This window comes from Molothrus ater, chromosome 3, assembly GCF_012460135.2.
Source record: "Molothrus ater isolate BHLD 08-10-18 breed brown headed cowbird chromosome 3, BPBGC_Mater_1.1, whole genome shotgun sequence".
In the NCBI taxonomy this organism is placed as follows: Eukaryota; Metazoa; Chordata; class Aves; order Passeriformes; family Icteridae; genus Molothrus; species Molothrus ater.
Window position 1 is genome coordinate 11,298,304 of NC_050480.2, and position 20,178 is coordinate 11,318,481.

The 20,178-nt window shown below is 37.3% G+C and overlaps 1 protein-coding gene across 29 annotated transcripts in view; it reads left to right on the forward strand.

Moving 5' to 3' along the window:
- NRXN1 (neurexin 1) overlaps nucleotides 1-20,178 on the forward strand; it is a 678,846-nt gene that overhangs the window by 296,426 nt on the left and 362,242 nt on the right. For all 29 annotated transcript variants that reach the window (XM_054514185.1, XM_054514186.1, XM_054514193.1 and 26 more), the window contains one exon: nucleotides 18,538-18,660. In XM_054514185.1, the coding sequence (XP_054370160.1) occupies nucleotides 18,538-18,660 (123 nt within the window). The remainder of the gene's footprint in view (nucleotides 1-18,537; nucleotides 18,661-20,178) is intronic.

A 20,178-nucleotide genomic window follows, 5' to 3' on the forward strand; every position in this document is an offset into this window, starting at 1 on the left:
TATAAAGGCTGCTGGTTTTAATATTCTATATGTTTTTGTCACAAATGTGTGCAGTCTTACACATTATTTCATCTTTTGGGCTGTGAGTGCTTTATTATTATTATTTTATTGCTATCATTTCTGGAAACAAATTTTCTATATTTTTATATGAGTTAGCCAAGTAGGACTGTAGGGTTTTTTTTAAGTAACTGATACATTATACCACTAATAATGTTAATTAGTAAATAGCTGGCTCTCATTTCCCAGTCTGATACTTTTGTTCAGTATGAAAAAATAGAGGACACGTTTTTGAATGGTTCTGTGAAGGATTGCTCAGCTTGTGGCACACAGTGCAGGGGAGATTTAGGTCAGTTTTCCAGTACACAGGTTTGCTTCTGTAGGCAATAACTCACAGAGCAGTGGCACTGAATTCAGTTATACTCAAATGCAGGACTGTCAGGAGAAATGATTATGAATTGCAGGATGTCAGGGAGCAGAGTCCTGTGGTAGTAAATGTATACACAATTCCCCAGGGAATGAGCGAACCAGGTTTGCAAACTTGTTGTCTACCTCTGTAAATTAGGAAGAGTTTCCTGGGCTTGGAAAGTTTCATGTTTGTTCTTCCAGCAAAGTGCCCCTTCAGTGGTTGTATTTACATGTACCCCTTGTTCTTGTGTCCGTCTAGTTATTCATCCATTCTCCATATAATTTACTGTTCCTCTCATTTTATTTTCTCATGCCATTTCAGTTCTCTGATCTTCTCTGTAGCCTTTAATCTTTTTTCCTTGTTTTGTATGCTCATCCTTTTAAAATTTCCTGTTCTGCAGATGTGCACATTACAGATGATAAAGTTATTTTATTTGGAAATATCTGTTACTGAAGCATTTCTTTCTTGTCAAAGTATCCTACAAATCCAGGGTATGACAAGGAGCTTTGTAAGATTATTGGTAAATAAGAAGAGAATTGTATCTATTAAAGAACCAGCAATGGTGTTCAATTACATTGTATTTTCAATGTGCACATGAATTTTAAGCAGCAGAAAATCTTACATGAAGACTGTACATTGTTTTGAACTACTGCCTGTAAAACTGCATTTTATTACAAAATCTTTCAATAAAAAAAAAAAATCTTGTTTATTGCACATCTTCAGCTGTGCTCTTAGGGATATTCCTAAATCTCCTGTGATAAGCAAATCATTATTACATTTCCATGTAATAACTTCCTACTATGGTAAAAAGAATTATTGGAATATATTACTTGCTCTTATTTTTGCTGTTGTTGGCAGTAGAAAATCATTAAAACGATTCCATTTTGTAGCTCCACCCAAAATTTAAGATTTTGTACTTGGCCTGTTTTCTTGCAGAGTGCTTTTGGATTGCATGAGTTTTGATCTTTCCCTCATTAAGTGTGGCTGACAGCCTGGCAAAAATATGTAAAAGAGTTTTACCATAGAGGACATGCAGCAAATCAGCAGGGTACTTTCTCTGCAAGTTCAGTCAGGAACTTTCCTCTATTTGCAGCACAAAGTTTGAAATAATTATAAATAATTCTTTTAAAACTCTGCCTATACTTTGCAGATTTAGAATAGGAAGTCACTGGATTCCTACTCATTCAGCAATAACAGTTTAAAGGCCCCTTTTCATATAATTTCCTGAAAAACAGAATCTGCTGCTAGGCAACACATCTGAAAACATACCTGGTCCTATTCAGTCAAATTCTGATTGCAATCTCCTAGTTGCTAATAGATAGCATGGCAAAAATGGGGAAAACTGCTGCTTTACTCAGAGACTCTCACTGCAGTCCTCAGTCCAGAAGCTGGGCTGAGACCAGCCTGTCTTGTTCCAGTCTCTGTGTTTGGAACAAAGGTTGAAAGCATCTCAGCTTGGGAAGAAAGCTCAGGTTTGGAAGGAAAAGAGCTTGCCTGTGTGTGCTGAAGCCATTAAGGGATAGCAAATAATTTATTCTGTACAGCCACAGCAGCCAGTTATGAGAGATGCCTCTAATTCCTTTCTCTGTTAAATGCAGGGTGGAAAGAAGTGGTGCTGCACAGGTTGTACCCTGCGAGCCCAACACATTAATTGGCTCACTGGGGCAGTGACTGCAAAGCCATTCACCTCTTCCTGCAGTCTGCTTGCCCACCTGCTCTGGAGAAAAGTAGTGGCTGTTTCTTGAATGGTAGGAGAGTAAAGTGAACCAGCAGGGCCACTTCTGGTCATTTTTCAAAAGATTGCATACCATTCTTTGGTTTTTGTGTTGCAGAATATCTCTAAAAACCCCTGTCATTTACTTAAAAAGGTGTTCTTCTAATTGTATTCATGTCTGCTGGTCCTGCTCTTACATGGTCCATTGCTTTTCTGCCAGCACAAAAGGTCCAAGTGTCTATGCGATGAATTTGACTAAAATGATCCATTAACAAAATTGCTAATTTTGACTTGCTGCAGTTTTCTGACACCTGTTATAGAATAAAACAGGAAGAGGGGGAGGCAGGATGTTGTAGGGACAGTAGAAAAGCAACTTCTAGTAGAAAAAGTGCATTGCTTTTTTCAGCAACACAGATTTATGCTATCCCAAAATGAATTCATCTGGCCTACATCTAAGCACCAACATCCTGGAAAAGTACATGTTATGTACAGAAAGGCAGAGACATCACTTCTTGAGATGTGGAATGCTTAATCTATAACAAAGAAGTGAAATTTCAGATAGCTGAAGGGAAATGCTGGGAAAGGTTTCTGGGTAAACTTGTGCACCCTCAGTTATGTACATCACAATTATTCTCTTCTGAATTAGGTTTATCAAACAAGCTGGATGTTGAAATTAGGAAATTTTAGGGAGTTTCATCATGAGGAAAAGCCATTGAGCCTCACAAAGAGGATATGTATTAGGAGGTGGCAGCAAAGGGGGGATGCTGTGCTTTTGGGCCATTCACATAAGATAATAAAGGTCTGAAATCCATTTTATTTTGTGGCTTTTTGAGAAATTTAACATGGATATGGTTTGGCTTGAGGGAGCACTCTGAGAAGGAAACAATGAAGGCACATTGGGCTTCCAAGAATGAGCTCTCTCACTTAGGGAGTGACTGAGAAAATCAGACTTAGGATATACTGATTTCTCATCTCAAGCCTATGTTTTAGTTAGCAGAGATATTTTGCAGGGAAATGCTCAAGTTATCTAAAAAGCTTTCATTTTTATCCCTTCCTTATCCAGTTTTAGTTGTTAAGAAATCTTGAACTAATAAAGAGAATAAGAAAACTTGAATCAACAAGCTGATTATGAAGAAATCTAAAAGAGTCTTGCACATATAACTTTTCAAAGCCAGTGGTAAGGCCCCTGCCTGAATCTGCTTAGCTGGTGCATGGAAGACAATCACATTAAGAGCAAAAAAGCTCAAACCTTCATTAAATTGAAAATAAAATCTTTATATATAGTGGCTGACCATTTAAGGTCTATGATATTTGCTTTCTCCCTGACAAGGCTTTCAGGGTTGGCTGCTGGAGACTGAGGGCTTTGCTCTATCAGTGCTTTCAGCCTACATGAAGGACAGCAATAAAATTTATTTATGTGCTGCATTCTACTTGTTCCATATAAAATTTCATCTATGTTTGTTCTTCCTCAGCCAACAGAGGAGCAAATTGCCATTAGTCTCCTGGCAGGCTGTCAGTAAACTATGATTTCAAGTTCTCTTACTAGAAAACAGATGTTTGTTTGTGTGTGTGCTTCTTTCCTGTCTTTTCACCCCTTCACCCATATTACTTTTGTCTTTTTAAGTCACACATTCTACTCATGGTATTTTAAAGCTAAAGCTGGTTTAACAGGGCCCTCACTAATCAAATATACAATAATATAACTGTGGCTTTCTCAAGGCACAGTGGTCTGCTGTGCACTGGCAACAGTAAAAGCTTAAACAGAAGGCTATTTATGTAAATTTGAAAATTACTTGCCCTAATTGGTGGTGAAAAATCATTAGTTTTACATTCAAGTAAAGATTTTTTTAGCACTCCTACTTGAATTTTTTTCAGAAACTCCTTTAAGATTACTGAGAATAGACTTTCCATTTGTGATATTTCAGAGTAGACTTTAATTTTTGCCATGCCATATGTAGATAGTTGTCAGTTTGGGGGATATGTGGGGCTATCTGAGTCAGGGCCACGGTGTGGTTATGTATCAATGGGCTCTGAGGTCTGGAATGCTGCCAAAGTTTCACAAGCAAAGCCCAAGGGAACAGCCTGAATTGGGCTGAAGTTGTTCCCTCTGATCTCTGAAAGGGGAGTGGGAGATCCTCTAAAACACTAAACATGACAAGAGGACTCTTGGAGGGTAGGAAAGCAGAGATTGCTGCAAGCACGGAGCCTCTCATGTTACCAACAGGGACAAGGCAGCCTCCAGGATGTGCTGGGTCTGTAAGAATAGGCTGTCTTGAATTAATAAATCCTGATTTATATGCAAGGGAGCTATGTGTGTCTAGCTCATACTGGTCCTGGCAAATCTTTCATAAAAGGACTTTTCAGAAGAAGTAGACTAGGCCTTTTAAATATTTTAATGGGAAGAAGCACTTGAAAGTAAGTTTTTCATGTAAAGCAGGTTCTAAATTTCTCTTATTTTACTTTTATGTTTTCTTCCTTTGGCTTTTGAGAAGCAAGATGACTTAATCACATTTCAGGACTGGTGATTTAAATTATCCTCACAATTTTTTTTTTTCCATGACAGAAAGTGGGTGTTACAGACAAATCTTGCAGGGATAATAAGGACTCCTGTTCTAATCAGTAATAGCAAAGGAATTGAATAATATTTTCTTCTGGAGAAGAATATATGAAAGCTAATGTAATGTCATTCATATTAGTGAACTGGGCTGCCATGACAGTCATTCCACAGCAAAGCTCTGCTCCCACCTGTTCTCACAGGAATTTCTGCTATCATATTCATGAGTGATTGAAGATGAACGCTGAGGTGATATTATTGGAAAATGCAAGGGGATTATTTAAGAAAATCAAATGAAATGCTGTGCTTGAGGATTTTCTGAGGGGCTCCAAAATGCTGAATGACTGGTTAAGTGGTAGGTGGAATTAAACAGCAATACACACAAGGTAATTCATGCTAGAAAAAAATCACCGTAATGATGCCAGCTAAGAAAAGGAGTGTGGTGGCACTGAGCTGAGGAAATTGTGCAGCCATTGTAAATAGCTCTCAGAATACAGTTCAGTGCTCAAAGTGACCAGAAATCCCAGTGGATGGGAGTAGCTGTGGGGAGAGGAGGTAAGACCAGGAGAGAAAGCAGCGTTTTGCTGTTATGCAGTCATGGCTTATCCCTTCCTGAACACTCCATGTGTTCCATTCCCATTCCTCATGATTAACTTAAATGGGGAAAACACAGGGCACTGCAGCAGGGAGGATTACAAGGATGGATTAGCTTTCCTACATGGGGCAGCTGGGCTTGCTAGGGAAAAAAAATACCTGAGAGAATATGAATGTATTTTTATAAATATATGATTATACAGCCATAGGAAGCAGCAGGAGGGTAATAAATTGATTTTTTAAATGAAATGGAAATACATCAAGGGCTTTCTGAGATAAGGCTGTTTCTGCAGCTCCAGAAGTCCCAAACATGGCCATTACTGGAAGCTGTGACTGTATTAGAGTAGTAATTACTGCAGAGCAGTTCTGCTTTTCTGTGCTGCTCTTCAAAGCACAGTGCTGAACTAGCTGGTCTTATGTACCATTTCCCAGCTTAATTTGCAACTTCTTTCCCTAATTATTTCATCACTAGTTTATACCCTGTATTGAGAGCAACAGGAAATTGCTAGTGAAAGTAATCACAGACTCAGAGAAACACTAGGCTGAAAAAAAAATATAAATCTGTCATCAACTGGGTTGTATACAGTCATTCTAAACTTTGTCATCAGATTGCATGAAAATTAGAGCGTTAAGACACAGATGGCAGCAGATGACACAAGCAAATATTTCAACAATTTCTCAAAAAACCTTCTTGATTAACTGACAAATCAAGTCAAATTAGGGTAAGCCATTAATTAAGATGGCTCTTCTATATTCACTAGGCATTGTGAATTTATTATTTTTTTACTTAATAATAAGAGCTTTCTGGCCAGAAATTTTGGTCTGTGGCTCCTTAAAAAAGAAATTCATTGTTGGCATTCAGTATTAAGAAAAAATAACAGTAATTCAGCATTGGTGAGTTGATGATATTTCTAAATTTATACACAGATTAAAAATACCATCAGACTTCATGTATAAACACCTTTATTTCCTTTTTCTGCCTTTGTTTCTTAGGACTCTGTTTCTAAGATATAATGCTCTTGAGAGGAATATTTATTAATATGTGTGCAGAAAACATTTAGAAGTGCTTATAAATGAAAATTCTATGGAGAAACACTCCAGTCTTTCTATTTTGATACTACAGTCTAAAGACTTATTTTCAGGGAATGGAAAATTAGTTGGTTATTTTTTTTTTTTTAAAAAATCTGTGTTAAAGATACTAAAATCATGAATAGTTTAGTTCAGAAAGCATTTAAATTTATTAAGTAAGTGAATTGGTCTTTTTCCAATAACAAAGCCATAGTAATTCAGTGGTGCTGTGTTATCTCAAGAACTTTGCAAGGAAAACCAACCAAATTGCCATCTCTCTGCAGGTGGATACTGCTTTTCTGGTCAGCACAACACGTGCTCACAGCTGCCATTCTGTCCTAATACACACTTGTAAGGAACTCATCATAGAATAGGTGTTTGGGATTTTTTTTTTTTAATAGAATGGACATGGATTTGGTAGGAAAAAAGGGAAAGGAGAAACAGAGTCAAAGAGAGTAAAATTGGAATGGGGTGTCTGGTTCTCCCTAGCACAGCCAGTGAGCATTGCAGCAGGTCTGGCATATGTTGAGGGGAATTGCCAAGTTTCTGCCTGTCCCTCTCATATTAATAGATACTACTTCTAAATGATCAAAAAAAAGTGCAACTAATTTCAGTGAGAGTCAGATCTGATCCTATTTCTCAGCTTTGTCTGATGAGGAGAGCCAAGCTGCTTAGGAAATGTTTGGCTCCCTCTTCTTCAATCGAAGAAAAAAAATTGAAAAGGGTGCCAAACTAAAATTTTGCATAAATCAAAATTGATTTGATACATTTCTATATTTGTTCTGCTGGAAGTCTGGAATAAATCCCCGGTAAGGAATTATCTTACTCTTTCAGCACTAAGATCAGGGAAATCTGATTATAGACAGTAGAGAACAGCACATGGGCATAGAGCTTTTGTCCTTTTCATATGTAGCACAGAAATTGAGGTGTCCACCTATTTGCACAAATACAAGTTCACAGATTCTGGTTTCTGAGTCATCTGTGGCATTTTGATGGCCCCTCCTTTACTGTATCTGCAAAAACCTTTGTGTAAGTATGTATTAGTTTTACTAATGGCTCCCTGGCTGTTTCAGAAAGGTGCCTCATTTATCCTTGCTTCACTCCTCTTCAGCAAGGCAGCATTTCATAAGTTCAGTCTTGATGAAGGAGCCTAGCAAGCCCTCAGCTACAACATTATTCTTCATTAATGTTATAAGAACAGTAATTCATTTCTCAATGTGCTTTTTTTGAAGAGCTGATAACATTAAAAACATCTACCCAGTGCATGTCACTGATGAGCAGTTACTTATATTAAAAGCACTTACTCTGTATCTAGCACATTTTGCATTTATGTCTATTAAAATGCATGAAACATCGATCATAACATTTTAAGCACTCAGTAGCTTATTACTGGAACCACATAACTGCTTCCTTATTATCTCTTCTTGACAATAACTTTAATGAATTATATTCAGGTAGCTGTTGAAATTTCCATCCAAGCACATTACTTTTTTTGGATGACATGTCAAGAGGTTAACTTATGCTCCCTTCCAGCTGATTTCTAGGCCTCAATCCATCAGACAAGTCACTTCAAAGGAGATATTGCTCTGTTGAGCTGAGACATCAAGATAAAGTTGGCTTTGTGAGATGCAGTCCCCTTTGGGAAGTCTGCAAGGAATTCTTCAGCAGTTACTTGTCTAGGCAGTCTTGAAGCAACAAGACACAAGATGAAGACCAAGACATGGAATGAGAAAAATCAATTAAAGGAAAAAGGGAGCTGTGGTTCATGTAGCTTATACTAATTCTTTGGTATTATTTCTCACTCATTTTATATTCTGTGAGATTTTCCTCCAGGGAGTGAAGTGCATGTATGTAGAAATAAAATATCATTAGTTAACAGTTGCTCTCTGACTCTGCAAATTAAGGCATTTCTCACTAGTAGTAAAATCTGTCTGGAAAAGAAAGCTCAAATAGGTAAGTCAACAATTCCATCTTTCACTTACATGCCATGAACTGTTTATATATGACTTGTGGAAATTGGATCAGAAGTGAAAAATAGCAACCATGCTCGCTGCCATTGAGGGAGTTACAGCTTTACCAAAATTTAAGCACAATTGTTGAATATCGGAGAAAATTACCTACTGAACTTTTGTTGTGGTTGCTGGTATACTTTGAACTGTCTCTGCAGTTTTTGCTGTGTAACATTTCAGCAGCCTGAAAACAAGTGTGCTGTCTCCTGGGAGGAAAGGACCACACCGTTTGCTCTGGGGGGAAGAAGCTTTCTCACATCTCCAGCTAGCAGGAGACAGCTGCCACCACCACTGACATGATACAAGACACTTAGGAACCCAGCTGAGGAGATAATTGGCTGTGAATAAGAGCAGCACTACCTCTGAAAGTCAGCAACACGGATTCTTGATTCCCTAAAATTGCCATAAATCAAGATACAGAGCACACCTTAAGAAAGTGCAAGTAGGCACTTCTGTCAAGAAGCTTACTTGTTTTGTTTCATAAAAAATTGTCACTTGCTGATGCTGAGCACAGCCCTAAAGAGATGATAAATGGCACAAGAACACTGGAGAGATTCTATCAATGTTAGAAGCAATTCCATGTACTAAAGCTATGCTTTTCTACTCAGGCATGCAAGAGTATCAAAAGTCAGTGGAGGCTGATCATAGAGCAGGGATCAGCCTTTGTATTCATCCATTTGTGATTTCTGAAAACAATCTGAAATGTCTATTTTAGTCCTCCTTCCTTGACTCATGTCTGCCTAGAAGTATCCAAGAATAAGCAGTGTTAAGAAATTGTGCTTTTTGAACCATGATGATTATAAAAATATTTTAAAACAGTTAAATAATCAATAATAATAAACCTTTAAATATTATTCTCATTATTCTTAATTAGGCAAAATGTTATAATTTAGCATTTAAATTACAAAAAAAAAAAGGATATGAGTGTGAGATTTAGTTGTAACTATTTTATAACAACTGCTTTTGGGATGAAGACACCTGTAAATTAAGAGGAGCCTATTCTTAAAATAAAGTCACAGTCCAAATTCTCTTCCTTTCTATGCCAGCTAGTTTCCAATCTGCTTATTCTTAAGAACATTGTGCAAGATATAAGGGTAAAAGGAAATATTAAATGGGTTTTTTTTCTGTTATGTTAATTTAACTAAACATAAAGATAATTTTTTTTCTATAAAAAGGTAAATTATGGATAAGCATACTTAAGTTGTGCTTATATTTAAAAATGTAACGAGTTTTGACAGCCATGGTTTTGATATAAATGGGCACAGTCAATATCAATGTCAGAAAGGCTAATGTGGCAAAGCTGTTTCTTCTTTTTTTTTCCTGTTGTCACTTATAATCTAGCCAATGTACAACAAACATTCCAATTCTCGCAGTGAAAAAAAAATGAAATAATCAAAATGTGTGCCTACTTTTCCTACAAAGATTGCTGTAAGTTAGGTTATTTTTACTTCACTGGTGTAAGTGGAAAGAAGTAGCACAGGTTCTTCAGGCTCCTAAGGGTACACTTGGAGATCTGCTGCATCTTTGCCTGGAGCACCTTTGGCTCTCAGTCGTTTTTTGGTTATCAGCTGAATGACACGGATTAAGGTCCACATTATAAAAGTTATTCAGGTAGCCATCTTACTGTGAAATCCTTCTTCCAAGTCAGAACTCCTCCAGATCTCTTGGGCTCAGAGGAGGCAGCAAAATTCCCCTGGAAGCTCAGGGGACCTTATTTGAGCAATAGCTTGTAGAGATGATGTCTAAGGAAATGGAGATTATCAGGTGTAGCACAGTCCATTCTTTTGAAAAAACTTAGAAGAATGTTCTTGCTGCTCCTGGAAATCCATGACAAGACATGTATCTTTCTGTCTCTGTGTTTTTTAAGGTTTGGGTCTTTTGGTTTGGTAGTCAAGATCAGAATAATGAGTCTGAAGTAAAAATCAAACCCTTCTTGGGAAAGGAGAAACTTAACTTCAATTTATCTTAGGATTGCTGTTTTCCCCTACTTTAAGCCACATCTCAAAAATTAGTAGTATTTATAAAACTCTGAATTTATACAGAAATAACGAATATTAGAGATTCTGGCTGCCATTGAAGTAACAGCTGAACAATGTATATTTACTTTTTAAAAAAATGAATTGCAATATTGCTTAAAATTGGGATTTAATGTTAGTTTTAATACTATTTTACATCGGAGTTCCTAAGTTCCCACATCATTTCTCATGATTTTCAATCCTATTCTCTTTATAGAGGGGGGAAAAGTAATAATAACTCTAGAAGTAACTAGTAACTCCAGATGAATTAGCCATTCTTTTCTCCATCAGTTTTACAAAGTTATTATTAAATAAGACCTAAAAAGAATTTTCATTAAAATAAGCTTTCATAATTAGAAAGCTCAGTGTAATTCAAAAATCCATGGGATAATTTCAGTCTTTAAAAGGGATTAAAATTTCCCATTTTCTTCTTCATGCAATATGCAAGCTTATGGTAGATGATATTTAAAAAAAGAATAAATTCAGTTATTAAATGGGATAGAAGGCTTGTGAAATTGCTGCTTTCCTAATGTCCAGCAGTAGCTTAGTCAAATGGAGTCAAAGGTATTGACTTGAAAGTGTTTGTGTTAAGTTTGACTTAAAACAAAATGCTCAAACATATTCAGCTTAAAATCTGTGGAATTTTTCATTATAGCAGCCATGTCAGGTTAATGTGAAAACAAATTAAGATTTACTAAAGCCAGACAAGTAGTTTTTGGAATTGAATCTGCTGAATTCCAATTTACCCTGATAAGTCTTGAGTGCACTTTAAAACATTTAGCCTGATCCAAGGCAGGATGTGACCTTACAGTGTGATTGTAAAGCTGCACAATTTTTGCAAGTGCACATTTCTTTACCTGGAGTAAATACAGAGTAAATAATCTTGCACTCCAGTTTTCTTTAAATTAGCATAGGACTGCCAGGTATTGAAAGTTCACGCTCACCTCACCTACAGCAAAGTCAATTGTCAGGTTCACCATGGTTTCTGAAAATGTCTCAGAGCATTCAGCAGTGAGCTGACAAAGCAACAACCATATTTTTTCATGCTCGTTGACTTTGCTTTAGTTCAGGGCTTTGGGGTAGATTCATACAACGTTTAGTACCTTTAGCACATTTTCTGATAGTCACAATCCTCAGAGAACAGTATGAAAGAGAAACTGCACTCATTAAAAAAACAGGGATCTAGCTGATTACTGGGTTTAGCTGCTTTTAAAAGATACTTTTCTTTCATTATTTCCAAGAAAAAGGAAAACTACATGTCTTAGAGCTGTTTGTGTTACACTTGCTTAGATAGATGAGTTACAAAACTAAATTAAAATGCGACTGATTTTAAGCCATAAGTTTTTAAGTTATACATTGAGAGAGGTCTCTAAGATGGGTCATAAAGCAGTAACAAGATCAGTTTTATCCTCTCATGTGCTCTGAGTTCACAGAGAGTTGTAATTGCAACTTCAACCCCCTTTTGTTTCAGGAAATACAGTTCAGATTAGAATAGACCCAATTATTGATAACCAAGGCACACTTTTGAGAGCATATGTCTGTCTTCTACGAATCCTTTGGTCTAGCAGGGAATTCTAGAGGCCAGGACTTGCAACTCTAAAGTTTACTGCTTTCTGATGTTTTTTCTTTCTTTCTCCGTCTTGCTGAAATTGAGTACTGGTTCTATTTGTAGAGAATAGACTTTCACAAGACAGTGGCTCATCAGCAGCACCTCTCTTGGCAGAATCCTTAGATTTAATTTAGTCCAATAGCTCTGCCTGTGTTCTGCCTTCCCACCTGGATCCACTGGCTCTGTTTAGACATCAGCTGTGTCACAGTGAATATATCACAGCTTAAGAGAAGATAAATGGATGAGTATGTGTGATATTGCACCCTAAATTAAACAGTTTCCAAAAGAAAGACAAAGCTGGGAGGAGGAAAATGCACGGCAACTCAGACCATGGTCAGGGAAGCAAATTTAGAGAAAAGAACCAGACAAATGAAAACTCTGTGCCCTCAGAACTGGATATGGTGCTTGGTTTCTGGATTGGTTATTTTTATATTCTTCCATGGATTTTTCTTCCCCAGTGAATTCACGGTGTATGCTGTTTCTCATTGCTAGTGAGCTAGATCAACATTAAATGCAGTCTGTTTGTAGTTTAGCCATGTAAGGGAAGCCAGTAGAATTTTCAAAAGTATCTTGTTTAGCTTTCTACATTTCTGTAGAGAGAAATGTAGGAATATAGATATGCCTAGATGGAAATATTTAATATTATATTCCTGTTATTCTAAGGAATATGAGTGAATCTGTTGTACAGCTGCAATGAAGGCTGATGGATGATATTAGCAGCTCCAATCTCCTTCATTTTGATTTCAGAAATGTCAAATTTTGTTTTAAAAAAAAAAGGGATAAAAATATCCTTAACTGCCAATACATTACCCAAATTGCCAAAAGCAATTTTGCCTATAATAAAACTATTGTGGGCTGAAGCATTTGGATCAAGCTATGCAAGATTGATATGTTTTTCTTGATACAATTCAGTGAATGTGCTATTCTTGTGGAATTTTCCATATGAGTCTGCTGGGGAGAAAATAAAGTGGACAAAATTTCTTTAACTTGCAGTTAGATTTTTTTTCAAGTTTACCTATCAATTAGCTGTAAATGATAACCTGATACACATTTCTGATGTTTAACAGGCAATGAGACTTTTCTGTTGGCAAGAAACATATTTAGCCAAGGGAATTTTGGGATGACACCAGCACAGTCATTTAAAACACAGTTGATTCACTACATTAATTGACTTTTTAAGCTCAGCTGTGCTAATGAGTGTTTTGGAAGACCAGCAACGTTTCTGTAGCCAGCCACAGGAAGGACAGTGAAGGTTAAGATGCCTTACCCTGTATGTCTTGTGTTTCTGTCCTTGCTCTGGAGGAACCTCTCCTGAACCTTTTGTGCTGCAGCCTGGTAATGCAGATGCCTCGTGAGGTTTGCTCAGTGACTGTGAGTCTGGCTGAGTGCTGGAATCTAGAAGCCTGGATTAGAGGCATGCTAAATTTACTCTGGAAGCAGGATAACTGAGATGGCACAGAGTCCTCTTGTTGTGCACCAGGTATTTACAATGACACTCTGAGCTGTCTCTCAGAGCCACACAGCTGTCTATACATAGCAAGCTGAATCCTAAAATATTTATAATTTTAGCTGAAGTCTTGACAACCCTGACCTCAAGTAACTTTCTCTACTAACTGAATAGATTCCAGGGTTTTGTCTTCTTGTCCAAATGTCTTTTTGTCTTGTTACTGATAGCTGCACTATGCACAATTTTCTATCAGCAAACCAGGCTGAAAACACTGATCTTTCTTTTGCTGACTAATAAATAAATAGTAGTCATTTGTCTGGGTTCCACTGGTTAGTACAGCATTCACTGAACCACCCAGTCTCCCTTGCTAGTCTCTGTTTACAGTGCCTCTTTCTATATTTCTTATCTATTTTGATGGCAGAATTGAATGCTCGAAGCATTTTGGTATATGCCTTATGCATTGTGAGAAACAAATTCAGACAACTCATTTTGAACATGTTTTGGTACAATGCAAGAGCTAGTATCTTCTTTCAAAAATCAGTTTAGTTCAAGTAGTTGGTTAAAAACATTAAGTACCGTAGGATAGATATCTCTAAGAGGAAAAGTTGCGCTTATTAAAGTTAATTGATTGACTTGTTGGAATTCAGCAAATCTTCAGCGCTTGAGTTAGGCTGAATAAGCTCCTCACAAGGTAGTATAGAGAATAGGAATCTCCAAAGAACATTTAGAATATTCAGCATGATGGAAATTAGATTTTTTTTTTCCCCTTTGGGAGGTTCATACTTTATTCCTTTAACTTTGAAAGGCTGTTAAGTTCCAGCTGAGGTGCTGACAACAAAGTAAGCTCAGCTTTGAATGCCAGAGTAAACATAACTGGGAATATTTAGGGCTTTATATCTCTTAGCTCATAATGAATTGCACCATCAAGATTTGTACCTATATTGACTGACTGCACAGTCTGCATTTTGCTTTGAAAAAAGGTGTTTGTACAAGCAATTATCTGCTTTTAAATGGATGTGGAAATTTTACTGGCATGATGGACTCTGAGCAAACCATGGTAGCCATAAAAGTGACAGTGCATCTTTTATTTGCTACACTCCATTTTCTCTAAGGATGCATAAAATATGGTGGTAATTTAAGCCTTTAAAAATAGGAAAAGAGCTGAACCTAGATGTTGATAATAAATTTAATACTTAAGCAAGAGGAGATAGTAAATGGATTTTTTTTTCCAGTTTGCATCTTGTCTCAGAAAGAAAAGGTTTATGATTAAGGTTTTAGTATCTGAGAGAAACAGTAGCTCAGAAAGTGAGCCAGTGCTGGCTGGGTGTGTGAAGCAAAATAACCATGTCCTGTCTAGAAAGAGACACGTGAGTTCCAGGGGAAGGACAGTATGGGAAATAGGAGTGGAGGGACGTAAGTTTGGAAAAATAGTAGCAGTCCACGTAAAACAAAATTTTATATATATGCACCCATTCTTTTAATTGGGGCTCTTGCTTTTCTTCTTGTGGGAGATATAGAACAATTTGGTTTTTTAAATCCCAGAACACCCCTTGACAAAAAATAAAAGGTGGAAGTATGCCAATTCTTATTTAAATACACTCATTCAAGAGCACTTTCTGCTGGTGTGATTTAAGTGGAGTCAGATCAGTGTAAAGTCAGAACAAGACTGGAGAGCCAATGATTTAGTAGATATAGATTTATAGTAGATTCACCATGAGAATGATAACCAGGGCAGAAAAAGACTCTGTATGATCTCAATATGATGTTTAAATTAATTTTAGGTCAATACATTTGAAAATCAGTGAGGAAAGCACTAATATGAACTATGCTTGGGGTTGACCAATGACATTTAACAGGGTATGTTAAGAGTTTTCTTCTGCAGTTGTGGTAGTCTTGTGGTATCAATGGATTCCTACACGGTTTTGTGTTTAGGCATTTAGACAATTTTCTCCCAAATACTCTGCTTACAATCATATTTGCTGCTTTTCTGTGTGAAAGCATGTCCTTGGCCAGGAAGCAGCCCAAGCACTGCATTAGCACAGGAATGTTGAGCATTCCTCCTTTCTTATCTCCCTCTTCAGCTGCCATGGAAAACTGTCCTACTTTGCAGAGAAGCACTGTGATGGGACAGGTAGATACACAGTCCCTGGGCACTGGGCCTGGCTATTTTGTAGTTTTTTTGTACCCTCTGTGACAAATCAAAAGCCCTTTTTCTCTGTTAGAGATCAGACCCAGGAAGGAAAGGCCTCTTTCCCATGCAAGTGGGTAGTTTGTCCAAGGCCAGGACTCTTTTCAGTGCACTGCTCCCATGGTGTGTCATACCAAGGTTTGTCCTTTTCAGAGCCCTTTCACCGGGGGTCCCCTTAATCCTCTCTTGGATTGTGTGCAGTGGGAACAGGCAGCTTTCACCGAGTTCTGACCTGATTTTTTTACTCTGAGTACTCTTGCAAGGGAAATAGACTGATGGAAAGCACACATTTAATTTTACAACAGGAAGAGTTTACAAGTCCCCAGCCATTAAAATAGAATAGATAGATTTGCCTGTAAATGTGAGCAGCCAAGTTGGATTTGATAATAGCATACACTGAGGCACCTTTGCACGAAAGAGACACTATAGAGGGTTGTTAATGTGAGAGTAAATTAAAATTGCATATGCTTTTAGGTCTTTTAGAGATATGAAGCAAGATAATGGAGACTAAGTGGTTGAACTACTTTAAAAATTAAAAAAGAAAAAAGTTGGACTAACAAATAAGTATGAATATGTTTACGATATTATTAAAGGGTGTGTGCCTAGGCAGGCTTAATGACTCTCACTAAGATTTTTCTCATGTTATTTCAGCTTTAAAAAAAAAAAAAAATCCATCCGTTGTCTCCAAATCTAGGTAGAATTGCTTCCACTGAAGTGCTTAAAATAAATTGCTTAAGGTTTTAGTCACTGCATCTATATCAGCACATTCAAAGAGAATATTATTCACTTAAGCTTTCTGCAAAACTGGTCTTTCTCTTGTCAAAGAAAGCAAACATTTAAGGAACAGAATGATTCATGTAGTTGACCCCAATCATCTGCTTCTGCTGGGTTTGAACACCTTTGCTAGCTTGGTGTCAACACAGACACATAAAAACAGTGTTATGAGACTGTCACTGCCTTTGCTTTGCATTTTTGTTCCTGGAGATCCTTTGGCATGCCCAAAATAACAAAGGTTGCATATTAAAGCAGGGCAATAAACCAGCAGCAATTTAAAAATTGCTGACAGAAGATGGAAAATATCTGAGATGAAAACTGTCCAATATGCTGAACAGTTTCATCAAGATCTTAGTGTCCTTTTCTTTCTGTGTAGTTCTGAAGTCAGACAGGCTTTGATTTTTAGGCTTTGATTTTATTAACAGATCTCACCCATCACAGTTAGCCTGTGCTGGATGGAACAGAATCCCAAGAGAAAAGTGGGAAAGTTTCAGAGCTAGTTGTGTGTCCCTTTCAGAGCAAGACTGACACATGGGATAGAGTCACCTGGCAGGGCACAGTGGAGGTAATGGTCTGACTCAGGGTAACCCTAATGTTTCTGTGTCAAAAGTTATCTTATAATGTGTCTCTTATACAGAATCACAGGATGGGTCATGCTGGAAAGAACCACAGTGGGGCATCTGATCCCACCTCCCTGCTCAGGCAGTTTTGTCCTGGAGCACATGGCACAGGAGTGTGTCCAGATAGTTCTTGAATATCCCCATGGAGGGGGAAATCCACAGCCTACATGGGTGACCTGTTCCAGTGCTGTCTCACCTGCACAGTAAGGAACTTCTTCCTGATGTTCAGGTGGAACTTCCTGAGCCTCAGTTCCTGCCTGTTGCCCCTTGTCCCACTGCCCAGCACCTCTGAGCAGACCCTGGTCCATCCTTTTGTCCCTCCCTGTAGATATTCATGGACACTGGTGAGGTTCCCTCTCAGTCATCCCTTCTCAAGGCTGAACAGCCCCAGTCCTTCATCCTTTCCTAATCAGAGAGATGCTCCAGTACCTTGATCATCTTTGTAGCCCTCCTCTGGACCAGCTGCAGGGGCTCTGTTTCTCTTTTGCACAGAGTCCAGAATTTAACTGACAACTTTAAGTTATCAGCAACATTTATTCTGCCGCAGGAACTGAAAAACACGCTAGGGAGGTCTCTGTTTTACAACAATGTAATTTTTTTTTTTTATTGTAGATTATCTTTGCCTTTTGGACAGTCACCACATGAGTTTTGATCTATTCATGCAGCGCTTGGTCTATCATCTATTCATATCAATGACAGTACAAACTCAGGGCTTTTCTTTCTCTCTTGGTCAACAGTGCAAGGCACAACATCCATAATCTTTTTCTTATAAGAAATCTTTTCCTGGGCATTAAAGGTATCTTTTTTCCTAGGTTTGTGAATACTTTGGTTGGCACAAGTACATTGTGCTATATATAGAATTTGCATAAAAAGTGTTTGCTGTACTGCTGAGAAATAGCAGATTTCAAAAAAAAAAACAAAAAACCCATATCCATGAAATGAAAAAGGAAAGCATGGTTTGAAGATCTACTGACAGCAGAAGGTACTGATTCTGAATAGTAGCAAGTCATCTAGATGAGGTAATAGATAATGTTCTAAGAAGTCCTAATAAACAGAAGCTAAACAAACAGAGAAATTGAGATAGATTAAGAAAAAATATAACACATGCACACACACTTACCACTTTTTATTTTCCACCAAATTATTTTTAATAAAGGAGCATTTTAAAAATCCAGTCTTGTAAATGCGTACTTGGAAGTTCTTTTGGTTCAGTAATCCTATTTCTTAAAGGCTCATATAAGATTGAAAAGTGAACAATTAAATCCATGTTGACTGTGCCTATTTATGAAAACCTGGTGCATACACAATGTGTTTACATAGCTGAATAGACATTAGAAGTGTTTTAATTTAATAGTTCTGTAGTATACAGTACATAGTAACTCTATGTTTTGCTTATACTTGGTAATTTTCTTGCTTGATGTGACTTTTGGTGAGTTTTAACATTTGCCCAGCCAGTCTCTCTGTTTCTCTCTTTCTCTGTGAGGTTCGCATGTAAACTGCTTTAAAGATTGCATAATGACTGTTTGGCATGTCCTACAGGCAAAGGCCCAGAAACCCTTTTTGCTGGCTATAACCTCAATGATAATGAGTGGCACACAGTGCGTGTGGTGCGGCGAGGAAAAGGTTTAAAGTTAATGGTGGATGACCAGCAGGCCGTGACAGGTACTGTGGCACTGGGGTTCCATGATTCTGTGGTGCTGGGAGGGGGAAACACAAGGCAAAATAAAAACAAAACCAAAAAAATTATACAGAAGCAAAATGGCTTTATCTGAGAGAAACGTGCTTTTTTTTCCTTTTTCCTGGGTAAGATTCCAAATTCATGTTATGCATCTTAGAATGCTGGTACAAGAAGTGTGTTATTACCCTTGCTATTAATGTTGCTCTAAGGTTGCTATTGAAATTAATGAAAACCTTCGTGCTGACTTAAATGAATGTTTATATACAGTGATTGGAGAGAAGTAATTTAGTACATCACTAACGAGAAGGCAAGCAAAATGCTTTTGGCAACACATTGTTAGGGCTAAACTCTAAGTCACTGCTGGAAGAAAGAGTTTAATAAACATTTGAAGGATATTCTACTGTGATTTGAATCTTGCATCAGCTGTCCTCAATAATTATATATTAGGCAGCGTGTTTTTCTCAAATACTAAAATAGCAGTTGGGGTGGGAGAAAAAAAAATGGCAGCCATGTTAGCAGATGAATAGAAATGTGTTTCTGTATTTATATGATCAGAAATGCTAATAGAGAACACATTGATTTTGCCCTGTACAAGACAATGTTCACATGCATGTTGTTAATAGCAGCTTATCTGGCTTCTAGCCCTGATTCCTTGCACAGAAGAATGTGCCTAAAATTTTTGTTAGCTATTTAGAATTATTCTTTGGTTTTGTGTAGCATTAAACAACTTTTATCATTGGTTTTAAGCTTTGTTAAAATAGTAACAAGTTAATTTTTTTTTGTTGTTGTTGTTGTTGTTGTTTTTTTTAAAGAGGAGTGTAACTTCTTTAATAATCCCTTTTCACCTCAACCGAACACTGAGGGTCTTGTCACTGGTAGGAAAATAATTCATATAGTTGCAAGAACATATTTTCTAGAATCAGAAATTACCAATATATCTTCCAGCACTGAAGTCTGTGTATGTTATGATGCCTAGGGTCATTTTCTCAAGAATACAGATGGCCTTATTAATTTATTTTCTTTTCGATAGTATAGGAGGAAGTATACCAATAAATATTATAATCTTGCTGCTTCAACTGCTACTCAAGACAGATCCTAATATAGAAAAAATAGTTTAGATCAAAATCCTATGCAATATCCAAATTCACAATTCCTGGACTCCTCATGCCAGAGTTCTAATTTACAAATACTGCAGGATAACCTGGGTCCAGCTTTCTGGTGCAACATTTGTATTCTTTCCACAACCCAGTATGTACAACCAAAAATGGCCAGTTGACTTGAATTCCCTCTCAGTTCTTCGAGCTGGAACTTGTCTGCATTTGCATAATGCACAAATGTTTAATGTTAATAATCCAGAAGGAGAAACTCATCCCAATATTTTGGAGGGAAAAAGACATCCTATAATTCCTGAATCTGTGGCCTCCTTCATCAGTGAGGAGGAAAATGCTGTATGAGAAGAAACAGAGGGAACTTTAAATGTAGGCAATCTGCTGTTAGTTCCA